Below are 25081 nucleotides of genomic sequence, written 5' to 3' on the forward strand. Positions count from 1 at the left end.
CTTTGGGTAGGGACAAGAGGACTTGAAATTTAAAAAAATAAGAAAATACATGGTTTTCCCAATTTCTTATAGATTCGAATAAAATATTTTGGCACTTATTTTTACCTAAATATTTTTCATTAGACTCACTTCTAAAAATTGGTTATAATCTTAACTAGTCTCCATGTAACTAGCTTAAACCATTTTATTTTAGTAGGTTAACCTTCTCTTCTTAAAATAACTGAACAAAGAAAGAACTATTCATTGGAACACAGAGATGCCCTGATCCAGCAGGAGATAACCTACTTTTTGACTGCCATTTCAGATTAAGCAGCTTGAACCTTTTCATACCTAATTAGCATATATCCTCAGAAACTTAAGAAACATGACTCAGGCTTATAGTCAAAATTAAAGAACATTTCCCAATAGGCACAAGTTATTTATAAATGCACATTATTAAAAAATGATGTTTACAAGTTTTAAGTCATTTCACAGAGTCTATTACTGAAAGACATGGATCCTGAAGCTTTAAAAATGAGGCTTTAAAAATTTAAGAATACCAATAGAACTTTCTTGCAGGAATTCATAAAATGTCTACAAACTTCTAAATCTCAGAGTATAAACGTTAACTGTGCTTTTCTCTTAGATAATTTTGCACACTTTTCCTGGATTAGTCCAGCATTTGGAGGAGGGTTCTCCAATAAACATCATAAAGATGTTTATCAAACTTAAAACTAAAGGTCCTGACCTTTAAAAAAACAAGGCAATAAATAACCAAGTCAAAGAATTACTAAAAACTATTATACATGATGTGGTTTAATTAAACTTAACCAGAAAACTATTCCCTTCAGCTATAAAAATAATTATACAACTGACTTTCCAAAAGTCAGTAAGAATTTGCTAATGAAAAAGCCACCAAAATCTGAAAATTTCTTCCATATTAAGAGATGAAAGTAAATAAACCTATCTTTCAAAACAAAATCTTGCATGGAAGCAAGGGGATGAGTTTAAGTAAGACGTTTTTTCATCGCTGTCTGTGAAAACACCTGTGTCTTCTTTAAGACCTCACACGCAGTGCCCCCACCTCACACAGCGTAGTCTGCGAGGTGCTTTTACCTTGATGTTCTGGGCCTCGACATTCGCCCCGGCTTCCAGGAGGAGACTGATGACTGTGGTGTTCCCTGCTAGGACTGCCCAGTGCAGAGCAGTGTTTTTGTGATACTTGTCACCAAGGTTAACTGAAACATTGAATGTTAAAAGCAATCTAGTTGGATCCACACTGAAAAGGAAACAAAAACACGACAACAACAACGACCCTAATTTCAGCTGTAGAAATGGCCACCGAATCTAGCCTGCGGCTGCACCTTCACAGCTCGCCCTGGAGCGCTCTGGTCCAGCCTACACTTAGCGACCTCACAACCCTGCGTAGGCAGCAGTCTGGAAAGGCATGGCGCACGTGCAACACCACGTGAGGTGGCACGGTCCCAAGAGGATGTACTTGGGCCTGACATTTTCTATTTTTGATCTAAGGATTAATGTCATTATATCTGTATGATTAAACAAACTTGACTTAAATACAGATTGTTTCAAAAACAACTTAAGGCAACTCAGTAATAAATTAAACTTGCCAGTAAGTAAATCGCATGAAAAAATCAGTTACTTTTAAAAAAGAAGGTAACCACTCCTCCCACTCTTAGAAATTGTTAAGAGTAATAGATGGACAGGATAGTATAATTACCAAGGTAAATGTAAGCATCCAAAAGGTAATTTGTGTTATATATTTTGTACTGATAATTAAAATTGTAAGTATCAGCAAGTGTAACAGTAACTGCTTTTTCTCATCATTTATTTTACATATTATTATGTTGAAAATAATCTTGACTAAATATTTTATAGTGGTTACATACCTATGTGTTCTGTAAGCTGCCCACATTAAAGGTGTCATTCCATTTTGATCCATCATATCTACATCCTGATAGGGTAAAATGAAAAAAGTCAGACAGTAAATTTCTAAGTTCCTTCCAAATTTACTTAGAAAAATATAATTTACACATCAAAGCCAGTAAGTGCCACTCAATCAAGGGTGATCTGCAAAACCTTTTCTTTCTTAACTTTAAAATAAAACTATTTATTGTTACTAAATACTTTAATGTGCATATAAATACTTGACACATATATTAAACATATACTTAACACTTTTAGTTTTCTTTTTAAGATGCTTTAATCAGCCTTTCAATGTTTTGCATTTAAAGATCTTGAACTATCTTTTATCTTTCAGCCACAAGGAATAGGTTAAATGACTTTAGTCTCTGAAAAACTTACACTAATTCATGATAGTAGAGAATAATGAATTCCTGTTTATTCTAGGCATGTCAAAAGAATAACAAGATTTTCTTTATAATGAACTCAAAATGAGGGTAGTTTTTCTATTATGCATGTACATTTTGGAAGTTAAATTAATTCTGCAAAGTTTGTGGTGAAAAGCAATGTGATAAAGCAATTCTTTGCCTTACTCCCCACCATTTTCACCTTTAGTAGCTTGCTATTTTGGTATTTACCTCCACATCTTAAAATAAGATGCTTGAATTGCTCCTTTTTTATTTTTCATTTTAGGCATTATCTTCTGAGACTCCTCAGCATGCAAAATGAGACTTTCTCCCTTTCTTCCCCCTGCTCCATATCACAAATATGCACCATCCTTTTCATTCCTCTTAAGGCATCTATTGTAATTCTGGGTCTATAAATATCTGATACTATTACCAGCAAAATAATGTAGTAAAGCATGATTACTTTCCTATTCAACTTTTTACTTTCCTTGGTACTGTCTTTTTTTCCCCTTTGCCTATTTTTTTTTAGCAATTACAACTACCACTTATCAACCAAAGGGTTTCCCTAGTTATCTAAATCTTTGTCAAGACATTCTGGACATTCCTAAAGAATCCTTAAAAGGGGGGGCCCCCAACCTTTCGGGGCGCTCCTCTCTGAGGTTGCCCGCACTTTCCAAGTGCATAACCTTTTAATTTTAAACTCTCTTTCAACCTTTCAGGGGTGCCTCTTCTCTAGGGCGGCCCACACTTTTGAAGAATATAACCTTTTAATCTTAAACTTTCTCCAACCTTTCGGGGTGCTTCTTCTTACTGAGGTTGCCTGCTGCACTTCTCTCTTTAAGTAATTTCAAATAAAGCTTTTACTCTGTTTCACTAAAAAAAAAAAAAAGACATTCTGATATATCAGGGCTTTCATTAGCTTCACTTCCCTAAAATTATCCCTCCTAACACACTCCAATCTGAAGTGGTTATCCTGTATGCCTGAAGCAAGTCTTAACTGAAACAGGAGTTCTCTGAGGACCAAAATTGTATTAAATTCATCTTTGTATTCTTAGTGCCCAGCAGAGTAGATGATCAAAAAACATTTGTTAAATTAAAAATCATGTTTACCTATTTACTCTTCTAGGCTTGGGAAAGGCACAGGCGAGTAAGACAAACATGGTTTTGAATTCCTAGCTCCACCACTTAATAGTTGTAAGACTGGCAAAATTACTTAAATGCTGAGCCTCAGGTTCCTCATCTAAAACTGAGGATTTCATAAGACCCTTGTGATGATTATATGGCATGCATGTAAAGCACCTAGTCCACAGCCTGGAAAGTAACAGACAGTCAAAAAGCATAAAGTTTCCCTTCTTCCCTTTCCCATCTCCCATTCCTGGATTACATGAAGTCAGCAGTTCTAATCCAAGTTGTGGATTGTCTAATTTACCAATCAATGGAGAGAAGACAGAGTTACAGTGAATGCACTGTAAACACTTCTCAACTCCATGCAGCAGTTTTCTGTGAGCCACTATCACTGATGGGAATATGACTCAAATGTGAACATTATCCAAGTGTACTGAGGCAGAAAGAAATGCTGAGAACCACTATATTAGACAAACTAGAGCACATATCCTTGGATGTTGTAAGTTTTAGTTCCTTGTCATGAATATTGTAATCAAATTTTATGCCTTAAACATTACAAATCCATTTCTGGATTTACTTACAAGTGTTATTTAGAACACCTTAATATTTCCAATATGCACGTTGAAAATTTTTTTTAAATCTCTGAAGAAATAACAAATTCCTTGTTTCTCATATGAGAGTTAAGTACTGTCACTTAATTTACTTCCTTCACTGTCCTGATTTCAAGAAAGCTCAACTAAATTTCTTAGTTGTCTTTTCATATCCTTTCAAAAAGAGATAATATTAAAAACATCAATATATAAAATTAAAAATGTGAAATTATGCCATATCTCAAGAGTACTAAAAGAAAATGAGATTCAACCTTTTCTCTCTTTGGGTCAGGATTTAAAACTTTGTACCTCTTTTCCAAGTTCAGCCTGGATGTATGGGCATTCTCTATGAGGAAGAATAAACATGCCCAGATCAGAAGCTCATGGGAACTCCATGATCAACAGGGCTCCAAAACTTAGCATTTTCCCCTTTTTCCTCTGAATATCATCCAAAAGAACTGGTAGTGAGCACTGTGTATATTTAACAGTATAACTAAAACGAAACAATTGTGAAGAAATGAGTGACAAACTGAACATGTTTTATGTCCTAAGAATGTAAAATTGATACAATTAACAAAAAAAATGGGGGAAAAAATGGAAAAAGGTTGAAAAGAAAGTATGGTACATGCCTACTCTGTAATACTGAAAAATCAAAGGGTATTATTACAACTAAAAAATCAAGTAATAGAAATGCAGTTGTATTTATGAGAAGTAACACCAAGAAAAATATTATTGATTGAAGTCAGTGCAAGACAAGGAGAAAGAATAAAATTACACTGATTATTATTACTTATAATTGAGAAGGAATCAGAACTAATAAAATGTGAGCAAACATCTGATTGAAGTGAGAGAGAGAAAGAGAAGTATGTAACTATATGATGAAAGGTCTTACCAAGCAAAAGAAAAGAAGCATAAAATCGTAAGACAACGACATAGCAAAGCTGTTTAGGGAACAGCAGTTAAGACTGGTGTGGGCAAAGCTCAGGAAAGGAGGGGGAGATAGCACATGAGTTCCAGAAGCCAGAGCAAGGCTCTGGAGCCCAAAGCATGGTGTGATGCACAGTAGAGGGGTTTTCCTTTACAATATATTAGTGTATACATGGAAAAAATACCAGAGAAATATATACTACACTGTCAAAGGATGTCATCTCCTCGGGGGGAGGAATAAAGGAAGAGGTAGTGTTTCCTTTTCTAGGTCATACTCTTCTATCACGTTTGAATATTTTACAATAAGCATGTGTTACTTCTGTTAAGGAAAAAAAAACTTTACTCATTAAAAAGCAAACTAATTACCTGTCCACATGTATTAGTACCATCATGCACATATTGTACAAAAGGTACTGTGACAAGCAGAAATTCCTACCCTTTAAGAACCATATAGCTTACATACTATGCCAGAGTTAAAAAGATTACTGAAACATCCAAACTCCAAAATCAGTAAGATAACAAAAAGATGTAAAAATTTACACCCTTTTTTTCACCCAGTTAAAAACTGAAAGAATAAAAATGAATGTGTACTATAAATATATATCTGCAATACAGAAGACCACTAAGGACACTGTCATGTGCTACAGCACCACCTACTGCTTCAACCCCCAGTCTAGAAACAAGGATAATCCCCTGTGGTAGTTGGTCTCCAAAGATAGCCCCCAATAAACCTCGCCTCCTGGTGCTCAGATCTCTGTGTTCCCACAGTGAACATGGGCTTGGCTTAACTGACAGAATGGAATACGTATGTTACTACGCCAGTTCAAGACCTAAAACTTAAAAAGGGCAGGCAGCCTCTGCTTTTGTTCATTTGGGAGCTCTGAGCTACCACACAAGAAGTCTAGTTCCATTCTCAGAGAAACCAAGTGGAGGGGTATTGTGGAGCAGTTCTGAGACTGCATGGAGGAAAAGAGGTTTAGCTGTCCTAGCATCTCAGCCGAACTAAGCCTTTAGCCATCGTAGCAGGTACAAGGTGAGTGAGTGAGCCTCCAGCACGGCTGAGACCCCAGCCATTATCACAAGGAAAGCCATCACCCAGCCAAGCCCAGTGAAGCCACAGAAATACAATAAATGATTGGTGTCATTCTAAAGCCATTAGATTTGGGGGCAGTCTGCTAACACAGTTAACAGACAGTAAACTCTTCCTTCCAGCAGTTAACAAATCTACGCCTCCTTTCCTAAATAAGCTGTAACGCATGACACACAGCTGTCATTGCTTGGCACAGCCAACAAGTACCTTAAAGGATTCATAAGATAAATACCATTAAATCTAAGTCGGCATAAAATTTTAAATTAGAAGAAATATATTTTAATAGCTACGAATTAAAATCATGTGTCTTACACTCTTATGATGAGCTCCTTAGGTATAAAACTAATGTTTAAGTATAACCAGAGAAAACACATGGAAGAAAGCTGAGTGACATTACTTAAAAAAAATACATTTATTACAGTAACATATATAAACTGGCAATATTTAATGTGATTATAGTCACTACACATTCAGAAAAAATGAGGAAGAACCATTTAAATCATGAGCATTTTCCTGACATATAAGCAGTAGCAGTATTTTATACAGCAGAAACCGAGACGCTGATTTTAAAGAATTTATCCTCCTCTGGAGATAATTAATATAGAACATAGAGCATATTACTATATGCTCAAGAAAGTATAATAAATTCAGATGACATGTATTAAAAAGATTTAATTAAGGGAAAAAACAGATACCTAAATTTTCTCCCTTTCTTCTGGGATTCATCTCTAGCACTCTCAGAAATAAAAAAGCCTAACTTAATGGATCATTATCTGGCTCATGAGGGTCTTTCTTATTTTTCTGTTAACTACTTCAAAACAGCTCAATATCAAACTAACTACATATTTATTCTCTTCACTCATCAGGAAGTACTACTGAAATATCACTAGGTTGTTATGCTTGTTAACACCCATGTTACTCAACATTTAAACCACGAAGAACATCTGATTAAAATCCACACCAGTGATTATTTTTACCTGTCCTTTTGCTATGAGATAGGCAACAATGGAGGTGTGTCCAAACTGAGCAGCCAGGTGAATGCAGCTACATCCTTCTCCATCAATTAGTGAAGGGTCTGCACCGTATTTCATGAGTTGCACAACCATAGATAGATGGCCCTGTCTAAAACACAAAAGAATAAACATTTAAATATATAAAGTTATTTCTAACAGGATCCTCTGGAAAGATCTTTTTTAAAGTAGGGTAATGGTGGGAAAGATTATACACAATTTTTTTAGTTATTTTAAAATAGGTATATGTCAAGACACATTTAGGATTTTATGTTTCTTAAGTCTTAACAGTCTTTGAAAGTTTACAGAGATACAACTTCTTTAAATAGATAAAAAGTAGTTACCATATTCTATTACTCCTATCCCAATATAGTCTTAATTGTCCCATGAACTGGGTAACTTCTTTAATTATATATATATATATGCTGCAAAAGTATTACATTTACAAATCCAAAACAGTCTTATAACCAGGTGGATCAATATCATCATGGTTAATTCTCTAAGGACACTTTGGACAATAAATTTTACTTCCAGTTCAGGTAACACTGGACAGTAACATATTAGTACATTATTGATATTACCTATTGACATAATAGGCTCTCCCATTCATTTTAGCATATCATTAAAAAGAAGTTGCTTGGTTACAGAATAATAAAGGAATAAAAGGGAAAAAAATCCAGAAGCAAATTTAAACCTTGTGGCCCAGTGCAATGGAGTTGAATTTAGGTCTCCTCCAAGTTGATCCACAATAGCACCTTTCGAAATATAGTATCTATAAGACAAATTTCAAATAATTTAGACAACTTTTTTTCAATTTTAAGAAATTACATGAAAAACAAAGAAAAATGTTTTCCATTTTAGATCTCATGCTAGATTAAGACTATGACAACATACACTCTTTTGTTATGGTCTTAAAATTATATTTAACAGAATTTTATATCAAACACAACTCTCTTTTGTTAGAAGTAAAAAGAAAATAGTTTCTTCAAAGTTACAGAAAGAAACAGCAAGGCCAAATAACAATCATGTAAAAAAAGGAGTCAGAGAACCACAAAGATCTGGATCAGATAGCCACAGCGGATAGAATCTCACAACCAAACAGTTACAGAATAGGCCACACACTTGGTCTACCATGGGCAGAAGATCAGTTTGAAATTATTGTGGATTAAATCAAACAATATACATACAAGAATTTTATGAACTGTAAAGTATAATATAAAGGTTCTTCATGATGCCTTATTTGTTAATGCCTTTAAAGCTGTGTTGCTTTTTAACAAAAGAGTAACCATGTTGCGTAGTGTGCCAATGTCATCACATCATTAAGATCCTTTGAAGTGAACAGGACTCAAGCTGCTTAACAATGCTTTCTTTGAGGCTGATCAATGAATGAATCCTGAACAGAAATGATTTCAAGGTATCTGATGGGCAATGCTTGGCGGATGTGTATTACTGAGGATCTTAAACTCTTCTGATTACTGCTTTAGAGCACTAATATATTCACTTTTAACCAATATAGTTCTTTCTAAACATTTAATATACTCACACATACATGCTTAATTTAGAAATTCTCTGCTTCATATAAATATTTGTTAAATTGGTATTTTAAAAGCATTATGCAATGAAGGGCCCAGCTCCATACTATCACGTAAAATAGTTTGAAGTAACTTAATAAAATACTTCCAGATTAAAATAATTCCAGTCCAAATATTAGGTAATAGTTGGAACATAAACATTTAAGTATTCCTAAATTGTTTTATAAGGTACCTGGTAGACATGATATAACACAGTTGAAAATGGTTCTTTTAGTTCAAAAAGAAGTATAAATAGCTCAGTAAAGAAAAGCTTTGATAGCAAATATTTTCTTTAAAATTCTGGGTTTTTTTAAAGCAATTTTATTATCTTCTCTATATTCAACATACATGTTCCTCAGAGTTGTATCTACTTACATTTTAAATCCTTGCTAGGGCTATGGAAATGAGTCATTTCCAAACTGGTTCTAAAGTATAATTTTTTTCCCACAAGGATAGGCGAACTTTTTTTTCTGCATGCTATAAAAGAATAGCTTCTATCAACTGTCATTGTAAGCTCCTGGAAGAGAAGTACTATATTTTTTAACATGTTATTCTTTGTAGTTCTGAGACCCTAAGCTCAAAACTACAAAATTCTAAGAAGATCACAGAATTCCTGTTTTTAAACTCAAGCCTCCCTGCAGTATTATGAGAAGATCATTATCAGGGAATGTTCTTGTAGGTACTAATGATCCGTAGGTTTTGAGAAGGGACCATCAGTGAACAAGAGATACCAACAAGTATTTCAAAAATGAAAAGCAAATAGCTAAAATTGAAATGTCTCTAGAGGGGGACACCAATAAGAAGCAAACCAGAATATATTTTAAAACCCTACAAAGGCTAAGGGATTAAAAACAACTGTTATCTCCAAATAAAGTAATAAGAAGCTGGGCTGTAAAGAGAACACTGGTTGAAAGCCAATATAGATTGCTAAAAATTTGTGTTCTAACATACATTCTCACTATTTAAGTAGTTAGCATCACAAATAGGCATTTGAGTAATATGGAAGCAATCAAGCAGCTGACAGTGATAAACAAGTATTCTATGTGCACATCTTAAAACGTGACTACTCAAATTTTTAATATTATTGTAGTAATAATCCAAACCCTTCTTTTATAGTCCAGGTTCATTCTTGCATCCCTAAACTTCATTGTATGATGGTGATTTCTGGCTTTAGTCCTTGGCTCATGTTGATTTTAACAGTCAACCATTCAGCATTTGCCAAAAAGTATATTCAGTGCACCTTTACCAGAGAAGTCTGAGCCTCAGGGAATTAAATCAGAGGAGCATATGAGACACCATACTGAAAGTGCAGCAATTCAACAAAGGTTTACATCTGAGCAACAGGAACAACTCCAGACCCCGTCCCTTACTCAGGTCAGCTGCGGCCAGATAAATACTCAGCCCTTCCCCACATACAGATTAGATTTTTCCCTTAGAGAAACTGAACAATCCAGAGAAAAACCTGTAGAAACAGAGATTTGGGACCTTCCAACAAAGATAAGCATTGTGTGCTTTCCATATGTCACAACTTCCAATCAGCTTTGTTACGTGTCTCTAAAATAGGAATGGTCAAATACAACCATAAAATTGAGGAAAGCTTCAAATATGGAAGGAAACCAAAATAAACAGATAATACATAGAGAAGAAAAACAAAATACAAAAAAAATTATAATTAATATCCTCCAAAAAAATAAGAAATTATATACCTATGCTATAAGAACAAAGTATTTTTTAAAAGCAAGGGGATGGGCAGGGGGACCCAGACATAAAGAATGCTTCAAAATTGAGAACACAATGGATAAAATTAGAAATTCAAGAGAAGAGTTAGAACATAAATTAAGAAAACCTCCCCCAAAGAGGAAGAGATAAAGAGATAAAAGGTAATTAGAATAAAGATAAGAAAAGAATGAATCTGGTTGTTTCCATTATCTGACAGGTAAGAATTTCTGAAAGAAAAAAACAGAAAATGAAAGTGAGGTGCTCTACAGGGCACAATGCAGAAATACTTTCCCTAAAAAGCAAGTTTCCAGATTAAAAGCAGCTGCTTACTGGTCATAAAGTGTAAAGTTGATTAACTAATCTGTATCAATGCACAATACCATAAACTTTCACAAGGTTGGAGATGAAGAAAAAAACTTACATGTTCCCAGGGAGAATAAGCCACACCCATAGTGTATTCTCAGCAAATTACAAGTTCCATAGTTTTAAATAAAGGCCCATATTCTTTAATAAAGCCTTGACTTGAAATCAAACCAAAATCAGAGACTTAACAAGCATTATTAGCTATTGTTAAAGAAGAATCTTAAGGTAACAGCAGACTGTTGAAGCAAAAGAGCCTGAGCTAACCCTTTCTATTTTATTAGGGTAAAAACTGAGAAACAGTTGAAAGACTTTCCACTTGAAAACATCAGTAATATAAGCAATCCAGGCTGCTTCTTTCCAAAATTACATTTACTTTGTATCATTAGGAAAGTGACCCAACTACTCTGCTTGCAGTTTATAATCCTGATGGAACATAACTGTCAGAAGAGACACTTCTCCAGGTCTCCTGTGCTCCCATGTCTTGAGGGTACAAGTAGAACACAAGGCCCTGACCACTCTTCACACAGGCCATTCCTCAGACCTGTCTGCATCAAGTAACCTTGAGAGATGGGGGAACGTCTCCCTCTGGGATGAAGGGCAAACCTGCTCACCACTTACCAAGCAGCAGCTCAAACCCACTGTGTGCTGTGCTGCACATCCGGCTAGACCAAATCACTCCCACAGGACTAGAGGAGGCGGGGAGGGGAGGAGGCTATGCAAATACGATGTTCATGCTATTTGCTGTACTATGAATAATAAAGGTCTTTGTCTCTACCTAAGTCATGTACAGCATCCAAGAAATAGGAATATGCTGCAGCTTTTAAGTACCGTGTAATTCCACACTCAACAGTAAAAATCTTGAGGCTATAAATACCAGTGTTTTTAAAAACTACATTTACTCATCTTGTATTTGTTTAAGGAAAGTAACCTGCTAGACTACGCATCACGAGGAATTAAGTTTACCCACCTGAAGATACAATATACACAGACACTGGGATTATTAACCCATTTTGTAATTACTCAAGACTCTCACTTCAGACTTTATTTTTAAACACAGAGCAAATGTGAATTTTTTGACCAACAGAATGCTATCAAATATAACATGACTGTAACACTTGAAGCAAGAAAATAATGAAGTAATGCTTCTAAATTCCAAGAAAACTATTTTTAATCTGTAAATCCATGCTCAGGCAAACAAATAAGGTGTGAGGACAGAAGAGATAGTAACTTCAGAACATATACCTTCCAAACACTCCCTCTCTCCAAAAACTATCAGAAACTGTGCTTAATGATAAGTCAGGGAGCAAACCAACAGGGACAAGAACCTGACATCTAGGAAGCTGAGACCAGCATTGGGGCAAAGGGGTTTCCGTGAAAGGATGGCAAAAGAAAGCCTCAGACTGTGCTGCTGCGAACGGTCTGGGCTGGAGCAGATGGGCGGGCACACCCAGGAATGATTCCCTCTTCCCTCCTTGACCAAAAGAAGAGTCAATAAATTACTTGATCCTGTTTGTTTACAGGGGCATTTTAGAGTTCTAAGAGTATGGGAAGAATTAGTTACAATATATAGAAAATTAAACAAATGAAAAATAAGTGAAGGCACTGTTACTTCAGACAAAAAAACAAAATTCTACAGGAAAGAACAGATAATCATAGAACACACCAATCTTAGCAGGAAGAACTTACATACAATTTAACTTACTATGCAATTCAAACTTTGCATAGTAATCTAACTAAAACTCTAACAGAGGATGGAGAAGAAATATTAATGGTGAGGTGATCTGTTACCTCTAGCTATCCCAAAATAGAAAGTCCAAATATAATAATTGTTAAGTCAAGAAGTAACAAAAGTTGGCAATATTTACTAAAATTCAAAATTCTTCCTTCTAATTTTTACTCTGAAGAATTACAGACATATATGAACATAAGCAAAATGACATTTGAACAAGATAGTAATTATGAACACTGTAATAGCGGGAAAAAAAGAATCAATCTAAATGTTCAATAGGAAAATCATTAAATTAAATCCATATAATTGAATATTATACAATGTTTAAAAAGGATGATACAGCTCTATCTGTACCATTAAAAAAAAACAAGGAAATGTACAAATTAAATGAAAAAGCAGAAAACTGCTGTCATTATGTAAAGAAAGTAACTTTCTAGACAAAAGTAGCAATATAAACATAAAAAATACATAAAGTACTAGAATAAATACAGAAAAAAAAGCTAAAGTACTGAAAACAGTTACTTCTAGGGTAGAGAACCCAGGAGATGGGGGAAGGGTCCCACTGTAAGCCATTAAGTACTATTTGATATTCAAATTGTTTATGTCCTATTTAGATTAAAATAACATTAGTTTAAAAAATACAGAGGCTGCAGAAGGCCAGGTAATTTGAACCAACCCTCCCATCAAAGAAAACTAAAAAGCTTAATAAATGTTAAGAAACATTTCCTAAAAAGCAAAGCCTAAGAAGATTAAATGCATTTACCTGGACAAGATTCAGGAGAGGGTTAAAACCGGGAGAAGTCAGAAAACCATGTGGGCACCATCTGACCTAGAGACAATTTGCTGATGGAGAAGTTGGCGAAGAAGCAAGCTAAGCAGACAAAAGCAAAATAAGGGTTGGGACCCCAAAAAGCCACACTGTAGGAGTAATTAAGAACCAGAAGTAAACCTGGCTCTAGCACGGTCTTCAACCTCTTAAGTGATCCAGAAAATCTAAATTCTTGAAATTTAAGTTGGGTCTAGCAGACACAAATGAAATCTCCTTATTGGGTCTCAAATTATTTAACAGTTTTTCAAACACAATGTCTAGTACATATTTACTATGTTCAAGTATGTAAGTACTTAAGACAATATTGAAAATTTCAGCAACAAATGATTTAAAGTAATATAGATTTAAAAAAAAACCTCTAGAACTGAAAAAATAGACAAAAGTAGAAACACACTGAATGTATTTAACAGCAGATTATACATGGAGAATAAATGAACTGCAAGATATATCAGATGTTTCCAGAATGAAGCAGAGACAAAAGGACAGACACACAGAGGAGAGGATAAGACACAACACAGTATACAAAGGGCAAACATATGCTTAACTGGAGTTCCAGAAAGACAGCAAAAAGATAATGGGATGCAAGCAATATGTGAAGAAATAATGGCTGAGATTTTTCCAGAACTGATGGAAACATCAATCTGATGAAAACATCAATCTGATGGAAACATCAATCTACAGAATCAAGAATCCCTGAAATCTCATTCAGGGTAAATAAAAAGAAACCCACACATAGAAACACCTTTATGAAACTACAGAAAACCAAAAACAAAGAAAATCTTAGAAGCAGCCAGAAGATGGAAAAAACAAAACAAAACAAAACAAAACAAAACCTTCAAAAGCTCAATATATAGACTGATTTCTCAACAGTAACAGAAGCCAGGAAACAGTAGCAAGATATTTTTTTTCAATGGGTAAAACACAAAAACTGCCAACCTACATTTCCGCACCATGTGAAAATTTTCTTCACAAATGAAGATGAAATAGTAACATTTTGCAATGAACAAAAATAGAATTAAGATATCAGAAGACCCATACTGAAGGCTGAGGGAAGGTTAGAGACACAAGAAAGATAAAAAAGGAACAAATAAAATGGATATACAATCTCTGGGAGGAAGTCACTTAGGGAGCTCAGTGCTTCCATGATTACCTGCTTAATCTCTCTATACTACTCCAAGGGCAAATTCTTATACCTGGCATATCCTATTTGTCTCTACACTCTGTGTGCTGTAACTGGCTGCACATCTGCAAGCAGTTTCCAGATTCATGTCTTAATCTAAAGATCTATGAACAAACTAGAGACTACTAAACCAGATTTACTAAGAAAGACTTCTTGTCACTCTTACCTAACTACCTCTTGAGAATACTAAACAAACAGTAAGTAAAAGGAACCACTTACACTTAGTATGTATTCATCATTTATGCTGGTGTGACTCACATCTATTATCTCTGTAACCCCTCTTTACTTTTGTAGCTTTTCCCCATAGAATTCTCATTTAGAATGTGAGCTGAAAGCTAGACTGCCTTTGTTAAAGTACAGACTCCAAATTTTATTATCTGTATGCCATTGGTAGCATATTTAACCTCTTTATACTTCAGTGTCCATATCAGTAGGACAGCAGTAATTGTTATTTTTCAGTTTTTTCAAGGATTAAGATTAAAGGAAATATATGTGGAAATGCACTCAGCACATGACCTGAAATATGATAAACTAAATGTGGATTTTGTTAAAATGTTAAAACAATTTTTTTGTTAAAAACAAATTTTTATAGGAGAAAAGGGTACAAATAACATAGACTTTAAAACCTGTGAATTTTAAAAATTATTTTAGAAATGTTTATAATTTTCTAATAATAACAGCTAATTAACTTAAAAATACAGAAAACACATACTTGACTAAATCTATTCTGTTATTGATGGCAGCCCAGTGAAGGAGTGTAACATTTTCTTTGTCTGGTTGCCGTACGTCATAACCTGCTTCCACCAATTCTCGGCAGCGTTCATATATTCCGTATCTTGAAAATAAAGAAAATATCAGACTCTTATTACTATTTAACAAGAAATTTAAAAGGATTTCTGAACATAAAATGTTACTTTTAAAATATCAATATTCCTACAACTTATACTAATCCATTTTACAGTTTTAAATATCTCATCTGTAAGAATGTAATATCTTAAGATATTAAAAGTATACCAGAAATAAAATATCCATAAGTTGCTTGTTTTTATTAATATCACCACTTATCTTATTGATAAAACACTTAAGGCATCTTCTTAAAGTACACGCAATTATATTAGAAAGTATTAAATCATTAAGAAGCAGTAACAAAGAGCCCATCAATGATTCAGAACACCAAGAAGGAAAAAATGTTTTACAAGCCTCAGAAAATAAAAAAGGCTGTGTGGGATGGGAAGTGGGGTGCTTAAGATGTTCACATCTGATGAAGAAAAGCTCATGAGGAGAGCGTGATCCTATCCTTCCTTTTTGCTTTTAGTTACTGTATGGTAGCAGTACTTTTTTTAAAAAACTTTTTTTAATGGACATTTTCAAGCACAAGCAGAAGTAGAAAGAACAGTACAATAAATCACCAAGAATCCATCATGGAGCCTCAAGAACCATCAGCTTTTTTCTCAACAAAATCTTGTGTCCTTGGAAATAGGAGACACAAAAACAAACTTAAATGAGCTTTATTCAGTTGACCCTTGAAAATGGGTTTGAACAGCACAAGTCCACTTACAATGTGGAATTTTTTCAATAAATATACTGAAAAAATTTCAGAGAATTGTGACAATTTGAAAAAAACATTTCCTTTTCTCTAGCTTACTTTTAGAATACAGTATAAAATAAAATACATGTAACATAAAAAATAGAAGTTAGTTTTCTGTTTATGTTATCAATATAAGATTTCCGGTCAATGGTAGGCTATTAGTAGTTAAGTTTTGGGGGAGTCAAAAGTTATTCATGGGTTTTCAACTGCATTCATCAGCACCCCTAACCCCCGAGCTGTTCAAGGGTCAAATGTATTTGTACTTTCTTAATCAGAGTGTTCCTCAAAACAGGGAAGGTGCACCAGAAGGTGAGGCCAGGTGGGGGAGGCACGATAAGGAGATACTAGAAGCAAATATTAAGTCTTAGATAACAGAGAAGAAAATAAAGCTCCAATAGTATTTCATCCAGCCTTGCTGCCCTCACTGGCTCTGTACTGCATGTGTACACTGACACACACATGCACACATAACCAACCTAAGGGGAGAGCAAAAGCTCCACATTTCATAGGGGGTGACAGTGGCACCTTCAGTTCTCTTGTTCTTTTTCAGAAAATTGTTTACATGCGCCCAAGTTAAATGAACTAGGCACGTAACCTTAGAGAGCATAATCTACCTCATGCTTTCAATGAGACTGTGAGTGACCATGAAGACCTTTTTAACCATACAGAGAATCACTGGTTATTCTTACGCTTAAAAGTAAGTACCCTTTTTCCCTTTAACAAAAAAAATAAGTGTTTCGAATTTACTGGCTTGAGGGTGGGGCAGGCGGCTGCCAGCAAAGGACTGTGGATAGTATGCTATCAGTCATATATTCTTAAGAAGGGTAAAGACACTTAATCTGTTCCCCTTCAAGACAAAGGGGTATTTTAGAGGAAGAGAGTAGCCACTTTTATTTCAGAGAACACCTGCTATAAGAATATTTTTTTTAAAAACTATGTATTTGGCGAAGCAAAACTGAAGGAACAAAACAGCAGCAGACTCACAGACTCCAAGAAGGGGCTAGTGGTTACCAAAGGTGAGGGGTAGGGGACGGTCAGTGGGGAGGGAGGGAGAAGGGGATTGTGGGGTATCATGATTGGTGCACAGGGTGTGGGAGGGTCACAGGGAAGACAGTGTAGCTCAGAGAAGGCAAATAGTGACTCTGTAGCATCTTACTACGCTGATGGATAGTGACTGCAATGGGGTATGGGGTGGGGGGCCTCGATAATGGGTGAATGTAGTAACCACATTGTTTTATCATGTGAAACCTTCATAAGAGTGTATATCAATAATACCTTAATAAAAAAAAAATTATGTGTTTGGAAATGTTTCCATCATTATATAATACAGTTTATGAAGATCTAAATACATCACCAATAAAAACCTTGTCATGTTAACTCACTAAAAAATTTGGAAACAATTTTCTGACATGTGAACCCATGTGTTATAGTTACAAAAATATCAAAATCTGATTAGTTTGCAGGAACTACCATGAGAAAATGGATAAATGGTAAAGTTTAGTGAGATCTTTGCTTAGTCAATCAAAAGTTATTACTGTGACCTAGTAAATGTAGCATACATTATAATTCTTCCATTAGGGAATTAGGTATTTTTGTGAGATCATCTTTTTTTTCCAGGAAGAAAAAAAAAGAACATCAAAACAAAGTATCCAAATAAAATAAACTGAAGATTAAATTTCTATATTATTATAAAATATTAAACCATCTAAAATAATGAGGAAACCACCATTACACTGCCGCTATTCTCACTGTAAATAAAATTGATTAAAGACATTAAAGTATGACCTAAAGAAATATATACAATTCCCCCAAGTGGATCTACAAATTCAATAAGATTCTAATTAAAATCCCAAATGATGATCTCATAAATTTCCCAAGTAGAACCCTAAAATTAATTTGTGAGAGTAAAAGGCCAAAAATAGCTGAGACAATTTTGAAGACTTAAGATATGATTAAAACAATGTGGTACTATTTACAACAATATGAATGGAGCTAGAGGGTATTACACTCAGTGAAATAAGCCACGAGGAGAAAGACAAGGAGAAAGACAAGTATACTCATTTGTGGAGTTTAACAACAAAGCAAAACTGAAGGAACAAAAACAGCAGCAGACTCACAGACTCGAAGAAGGGACTAGCAGTTACCAAAAGGGAGGGAGGAGGAGATTAAGGGGTATTATGATTAGTACACATAATGTAGGGGGAGCATGGGGAAGCCAGTATAGCACAGAGAAGACAAGTAATGACTCTTATAGCATCTTACTATGCTGATGGACAGTGACTGCAATGCTGTGGGCGGGGAGACTTGATAACATGGATGAATGTTGAAGCCACAGTGTTATTCACATGAAACCTTCATTAAGATTGTGTATCAATGATACTTTAATTTAAAAAAAATATTCAAAAAAATGTACTATACAAAATTAAACAAATTGAAGAGAAAAGAATATTTAGAAATGGACCACAGAGTGATGTCAACATTGTAGTGGAGTAAGACATCCATCGTTTTGTTCCCCTTCCAACAACAATAACTCTGCATCTATCCACAGATAATATGCCTCTGCGGGAGCTGCAGGATCCAGCCCCATATGCCAAGGGAGCTAGGAGGAGTCTGGCCCATGTGTGCACTGGGTAATAGGCATACAGACCTCAGTCCCAGCTCTGCACCTTGCAGTGGCCTATGATCTAGCTTCAGCCCCTTTCAACTGCAGTCTGGGAGTCCCAGAAAACACTGTCTTACACAATCACCCACAGATGAGTGAGCCTTTATGGTAATACAGGTTTCCAGAGAAGAAGTTCCAGCACATTGTTGCAGCAAAGTATTATGTATTTGGACACAATGGAGAAGAGTACTAAATCATGAGCAGCCTGACTGGGGCATGGGTAAAGGCTAGGAGAGAGGTAGATAGGACTTCTGGAGGTGATTAAATGGACACAGATTCCACTGCCTTCACCGTGGACTCCATCAAAACACATTAAGATTTTTTTTTTTTAATGATAAGCCTTTATCTGTTTTCATCCAAGAACTGATATACACCATGGGTTATATACACTGTAAGATGCACATAAGTACATGCATACTCATGGTATAAAAATAGTTTATAAATGGTTCGATTAATTAAGTCAGGAAATTATCAATATGATTTAAGGTGATACAAATTATTTTTTACCTTTTAGAGAAGACTTATTTATTTATTATTGAGGTATATACAATAAAACGCACAAATCTTAAGTGTATACCTCAATGAATTTTGACATGTATATACATTCATGTAACTATTACCCAGATCAAAATATCAAATATTCTGACTAACTTCTTTCTCCCCCTTCACTTACTTCACCCATCCTTTCACCCGCCTCCTTTCTGGCAATCACCAGTCTGTTCTTTGTGTTTATGAGTCTATTTTTGTTTTGTTTGTTCATTTGTTCTGTGTTTTAGATTGCATATGAAAGTGAAATTATATGGTATTTGTCTTTCTCTGTCTGACTTACCTCACTTAGCATAATACCTCTAGATCCATCAATGCTGTCACAAATGGCAAGATAGCATTCTTTTTTATGGCTGAGTAATATTCTGTTGTAGATATGTATAGCACCTTCCTTATCCATTCATCTACTGATGGACACAAGTTGCTTCCATATTGTGACTACTGTTAAATAATACTGCAGTAAACATAGGAATATATATATCTTTTCAAATTAGTGATTTTTTTAGTTGTTTGAGACACCTCCATACTGCTTTCCATAGTGGCTGTACCAATCTACCTTCCCACCAAGAATGTACAAGGATTCCTTTTTCTGAAAATCCTCGCCAACACTGTTATTCGTCTTGCTGATATTAGCCACTTTGACTGGTGTGAAGTGACATTTCATTGTGATTTTGATTTGTATTTCCCTGAAGAACTTTTACAAATCAATTAACAAAACAAAATTCAAAACTGGTAAAGGATTAAAATGTCAATTCACACAGGAAGAAACCTAAAAGGCCAATAAATGTAGGAAATATTCAAAATTATTTACAGAGGAAGACCAATCAAAACAGAGGAAAACCATTTCACAACCATTAAACTGACAATTATCAGTGTGACAAAACTAGAACTTAGCTAGAATGTAATGAAAAAGAACTCACTTCCTGCAGATGGAAGTATAAACTGGCGACGCCACTTTAAATCAACTTGGCAATAATCAGTGAAGTTAAAAAAGAACATAGTGAACAAGCCAGAAATTCCACATGAGTTGTCTACCCTAGAAGTATTATTTATGCACAAGAGAAAACAGGCAGAAGGGGATCCACTGATCACTGTTTGTAACAATTTCAAGTGTCACTCAGTCAAGAATGATAGAACACTGCAAAGCAGTTAAACAGAATAGATTAATTAGATCCTTACCTATCAATCCAGATAAATCACAAAAGCTGTATTTTTTTTAAGCAAGCAGCAAAACTTTATGTAAAGTAGAATGCAGTCTATATATATATTTAAGCATACATCACAATAGCATATTTGGTTTATAGATTGCTTGTTGATAAGTGCATGTTCATGAGAATGATTCATAGCAATTTGAAGAAAGGTTTCTTGGGAAAAGAGCAAAAAGTTAGCACTGTTTAACGGTTATATTCTCTATACTTCCCCATAGGATTGAAATTTTTCACAATTTTAAAAATGTTTTTAAAGGTAGAAATTATAGACAACACAGATACTGCTCAAGAAATAGGACAGTTAGAAGAGTATGTGAGGGAATAAAAAAGTAGCTGTTTCTTCTTAACATGAAAGATGCTAGAATATATTTGCTGATGGAAATAATGCACTAGGTTGAGAGAAATTAATCACAAAGGAGAAAGGAGACATTAAAAGGAGCAAAGTCTCAAAAGGAAAAGTAAATGCAGAGCAGTAAAATTTGCTTCTAAATACAGACGGCACCATGTGCTTTGATTTTTGGCCTTATGTAACATGCAAGAAAGTAGGGTGACATAAGTAGACTAAGAACTTCCAAATGTTTGCCTCTCCACAAAAGTAATGAAAAACCTGGCAAAAAGTAGTCAGAATCAACTTTTTCAGAACTCTGGAAATTAACAAAAGGCTTTCAGCACATTTAAGCATGAAAAAAATGATAAATTTCAATAAGAACAGCAAACTTTGAGGTATTTTAACACATCATTATTAGTCCTATCATCTGCTCCCCAGCAGCCTTGAAACATAAATTTGTATTCCTGTTACTGGTGCCAGAGTGAGCAGAACAGGGAGAGAGTTCTTTCAAAGCGTCATCCCAAGTAGGAGTCGTCTGACCTATCTAATGTTCCCTGGGAGGGTCCACTTGAAAGGCTTATGTACTGGACCTCAATCATCGTTAAAGCTTCTCTGGCGCCTGGAGGAGGGGGTAGACATTTTCATATCAATTGCTTGAGAAGACAGGTAACAGTTGGGGCAAACAACAGACAAATCAAAAAGCTTGAAAGCAAAAGCTGAGGAATGAGACATGCATAGGGGTTCTGAAAAGCTGGATATCCTGGGAATCTAGAAGGACATGCACAAGCATAAGGTTGTACACAAATGTTCAACAAAGGCCTGAGGAGGTCCTAAGCTCCTACTTCTGATTAACCTTGAGGTCCTATGAAAGCAGAAAATGAAAAAAGGCTAAGGTTAAGTTTTAAGCTGCCTGGCTGAGGGTTGAATGTCCCAACATGCACAGAGTCATTCAACAACAATTAAGACTTACTGGTTCTAAGGATTTAAGAAGAATCTGTACAATCATTAGCTGACCACTAACTGAGTAGTAACTTCAGTGGCCACACACAATAAAGAAATGCTTTACAGAATTTATGTCACAAGCAACAAACTCCAGGAGAACCTAATATCCAAAACTGTCACATTACATTATTTGAGTCAGTTTTCAAAAAAAACTCTTAAGACATGCAAAGGAATAAAACGGTACGACTCATGGGAGGTGGGGGGAGGGACAATGATAGAACTGTCCTTGAGGAATCCCAGACATTGGACTTAACTACAGAAAGGCTCTAAATCAACAATTTTAAATTCAAACAAAGCTTTAAAAAAACTTATCTAAAGAACTAAAGGAAATTATGTGAACAATGCTTACCCAAATAAGAATACCAAAAGAGACAGATACATATATTCATATTTCACTTAAAATACAGATTGCAGGGAGAGATTAAAGATGGTGGCAAGAGAGGTCATATCTCTTTTCATCCAAAGTCACCTTTAAACTCAACTGTGGCCCAGCATGAAGAAGAGACAAAGCATGGGTGACAAAAATCTAGATGAAGATGAGTAGAAGGCTTTGCCCTAGCCTCAGCTGTCAGGCAATGGAAAAGCTAAAACTTTTCTAAGGTCTACCAGAACTCAACAGTGAAAGTGAAGGGAATGCCTGAAAAGAATCAGAGCCTGGGCAGAGATTTTCTCAATGACATAAGGTGTCCTATAGTGATAAACACATCCTGTTGCTATCTAAAATTTTTATGTTTCTCTGGAGTCATTAAGCATTTACAGAGTAAAGACTACATTCCTTTTGGCTTTGTACATGCAAAATTCTCAGTCAGTACCAGTGAAAGAGGCTTGCATTTCTTCTAAGTACATGGAAATCTCTATCCTCTTGTATGCAGAGTTTCAGAGACATATAAGCTCTCTATTTAAAAAACAACTGAAGAGCAAATGGGACTACATCATGCTAAAAAGCTTCTGTACAGCAAAGGACATGATCAGCAGAACAAAAAGGCATCCTACAGTATGGGAGAATACATTAGTAGTAAAGGACTTATCTGACAAGGGGTTAACATCCAAAATATATAAAGAACTCACATGCCTCAACACCCAAAAAGCAAATAACTTCTTAAAATATGGGCAGAGGATATGAACAGACACTTCTCCAAAGAAGAAACTCAGATGGCAAACAGGCACATGAAAAGATGCTCCACATTGTGAATTATCAGGGAAATGCAAATAAAAACCACAATGAGATATCACCTCACACCTGTTAGGATGGCCAACATCTAAAAGACAAGCAACAAATACTGGAGAGAATGCAGAGAAAGGGGAACCCTCTTACACTGCTGGTGGAAATGTAAACTAGTTCAACCATTGTGGAAGGCAGTATGGAGGTTCCTCAAAAAACTCAAAATAGAAATACCATTTGACCCAGGAATTTCACTCCTAGGAATTTACCCTAAGAATGTAGGAGCCCAGTTTGAAAAAGACATATGCACCCCTATGTTTATCACAGCACTATTTACAATAGCCAAGAAATGGAAGCAACCTAAGTGTCCATCAGTAGATGAATGGATAAAGAAGATGTGATACATATACACAATGGAATATTATTCAGCCATAAGAAGAAAACAAATCCTACCATTTGCAACATGGATGGAGCTAGAGGGTGTTATGCTCAGTGAAATAAGTCATGTGGACAAATACAAGTATCAAATGATTTCACTCATATGTGGAGTATAAGAACAAAGCAAAAACTGAAGGAACAGAACAGCAGCAGACTCACAGAATCCAAGAATGGACTAACAGCTACCAAAGGGAAAGGGACTGAGGTGTAGGGGATGGGTGGGAAGGGAGGGATAATGGGGGAAAAGGGGTATTACAATTAGCATACATAATGTTGTGGCAGGGTGAAATACGGGGAAGGCAGTATAACAGAGAAGACTAGTGATTCTACAGCATCTTACTACGCTGATGGACGGTGACTGTAATGGGATATGTGGTGGGGACTTGATAATGGGGGCAATCTGGTAACCACAGTGTTGCCCATGTGATTTTATATTAATGACACCAAAATTTAAAAATAAAAAAAAAAAAGGCAACTGAAAGAAATAAAGAAAAAATACAGATTGCAAAGAAGAAAACAACTGCCACAAAAAACTTACTGAGTAGCCTTCACTATGTCCCATGTGCTATAATCATCAATATGAGTTTTCCGCCCAAGAGGTTCACCATATCCATGGTTATAATGGCTTTGAGGTTTGATTTCCTGTTAAAGAGAAAAACACACAGAAACGTGAATTGAGAGAAGTACAGAAAACATTTCAATATTTTACTCTGCTTTTCTGCTGTCTGAAGAATGTTCATTTAATGAATTTTACCTTATTCTGAAATCTGTATTCTTTAGAAACAAAATATGCTCAAATAGATCTACCCTTGGACACATTTTTAAAACAGAAAAGCTGCAAGACTAGAAATTAATGACAAATAACTGAAATACATCTTTAGCTCCACAGAACTCTCTTCTTTATCAAACCAACTCTCATTCTCTCAAACCAATATTTCTATTATTCCACCATAACCTGTGCTCTAACACACTACTTTAAAACCTAATCACTTGCCAAATAAACTCTAAGCTCCTAAAGAACGGAATCCAGGAATATTATTATTCTATTATCATCAGATATTACCTTTTCTCATACTCCTTCATCTGAGTGCTTGTTAAGCAGCTACCATTAGTTGAATAAGGAATGAGACAGCTCAGATAAAATGTGATTCCACTTGAATAGTTCTAAAAATGTCAACCACCTTAAAGAAATGTTTTATATAACAATTTAAGGAACAGTTTTTTAGAATATTACATCCATTCAAAGCTTATATGTTGTGTGCAATTTTCTATTTAAAATACAAACTTTGCACATGTATAGTCAACTTCCTCAATATAATACAGCATTAAGATATAATTGTTTATTTTGTGAAGAGAAAAACTGACATCTGTATCTAATATCATCCATTCAAATTTCTATGATTCTAATTATTTTTCTCTGTCACAAATAGGCACACACACAAAACTTAAATATACACAAAAAGATAAGGCCTAACAAGGTATTTAGAAAGAATTAAATCCTTAGAAAAATTCATGCTCTCTTGACCACCAATATTTTAACAATACAAATTTAATGGCATTTTATTGGAGGAAAAAGACTATGATCTTCAGATGATCCTAACCATTCAATCTGTATGGGAAATTCCAAAAAATAGTGTATGTCCCACCTTTAAGTTTAGAAGACTATCAGAACATTTTCAACAAAGGGAAATTAAAGTTTCACAAAAGC

At 35.1% G+C, this 25081-nt stretch overlaps 1 protein-coding gene across 2 annotated transcripts in view; it reads right to left on the bottom strand.

The window, feature by feature from the left end:
* Window positions 1-25081, bottom strand: part of ZDHHC17 (zDHHC palmitoyltransferase 17) — a 91422-nt gene that overhangs the window by 36301 nt on the left and 30040 nt on the right. For both annotated transcript variants that reach the window (XM_073214827.1, XM_073214826.1), the window contains exons 2-7: window positions 23912-24015; window positions 15152-15274; window positions 7743-7820; window positions 7016-7160; window positions 1887-1951; window positions 1096-1258 (exon numbers count right to left, since the gene is read on the bottom strand). In XM_073214827.1, the coding sequence (XP_073070928.1) occupies window positions 1096-1258; window positions 1887-1951; window positions 7016-7160; window positions 7743-7820; window positions 15152-15274; window positions 23912-24015 (678 nt within the window). The remainder of the gene's footprint in view (window positions 1-1095; window positions 1259-1886; window positions 1952-7015; window positions 7161-7742; window positions 7821-15151; window positions 15275-23911; window positions 24016-25081) is intronic.

The sequence above is a fragment of the Manis javanica genome, chromosome 10, assembly GCF_040802235.1.
Source record: "Manis javanica isolate MJ-LG chromosome 10, MJ_LKY, whole genome shotgun sequence".
In the NCBI taxonomy this organism is placed as follows: Eukaryota; Metazoa; Chordata; class Mammalia; order Pholidota; family Manidae; genus Manis; species Manis javanica.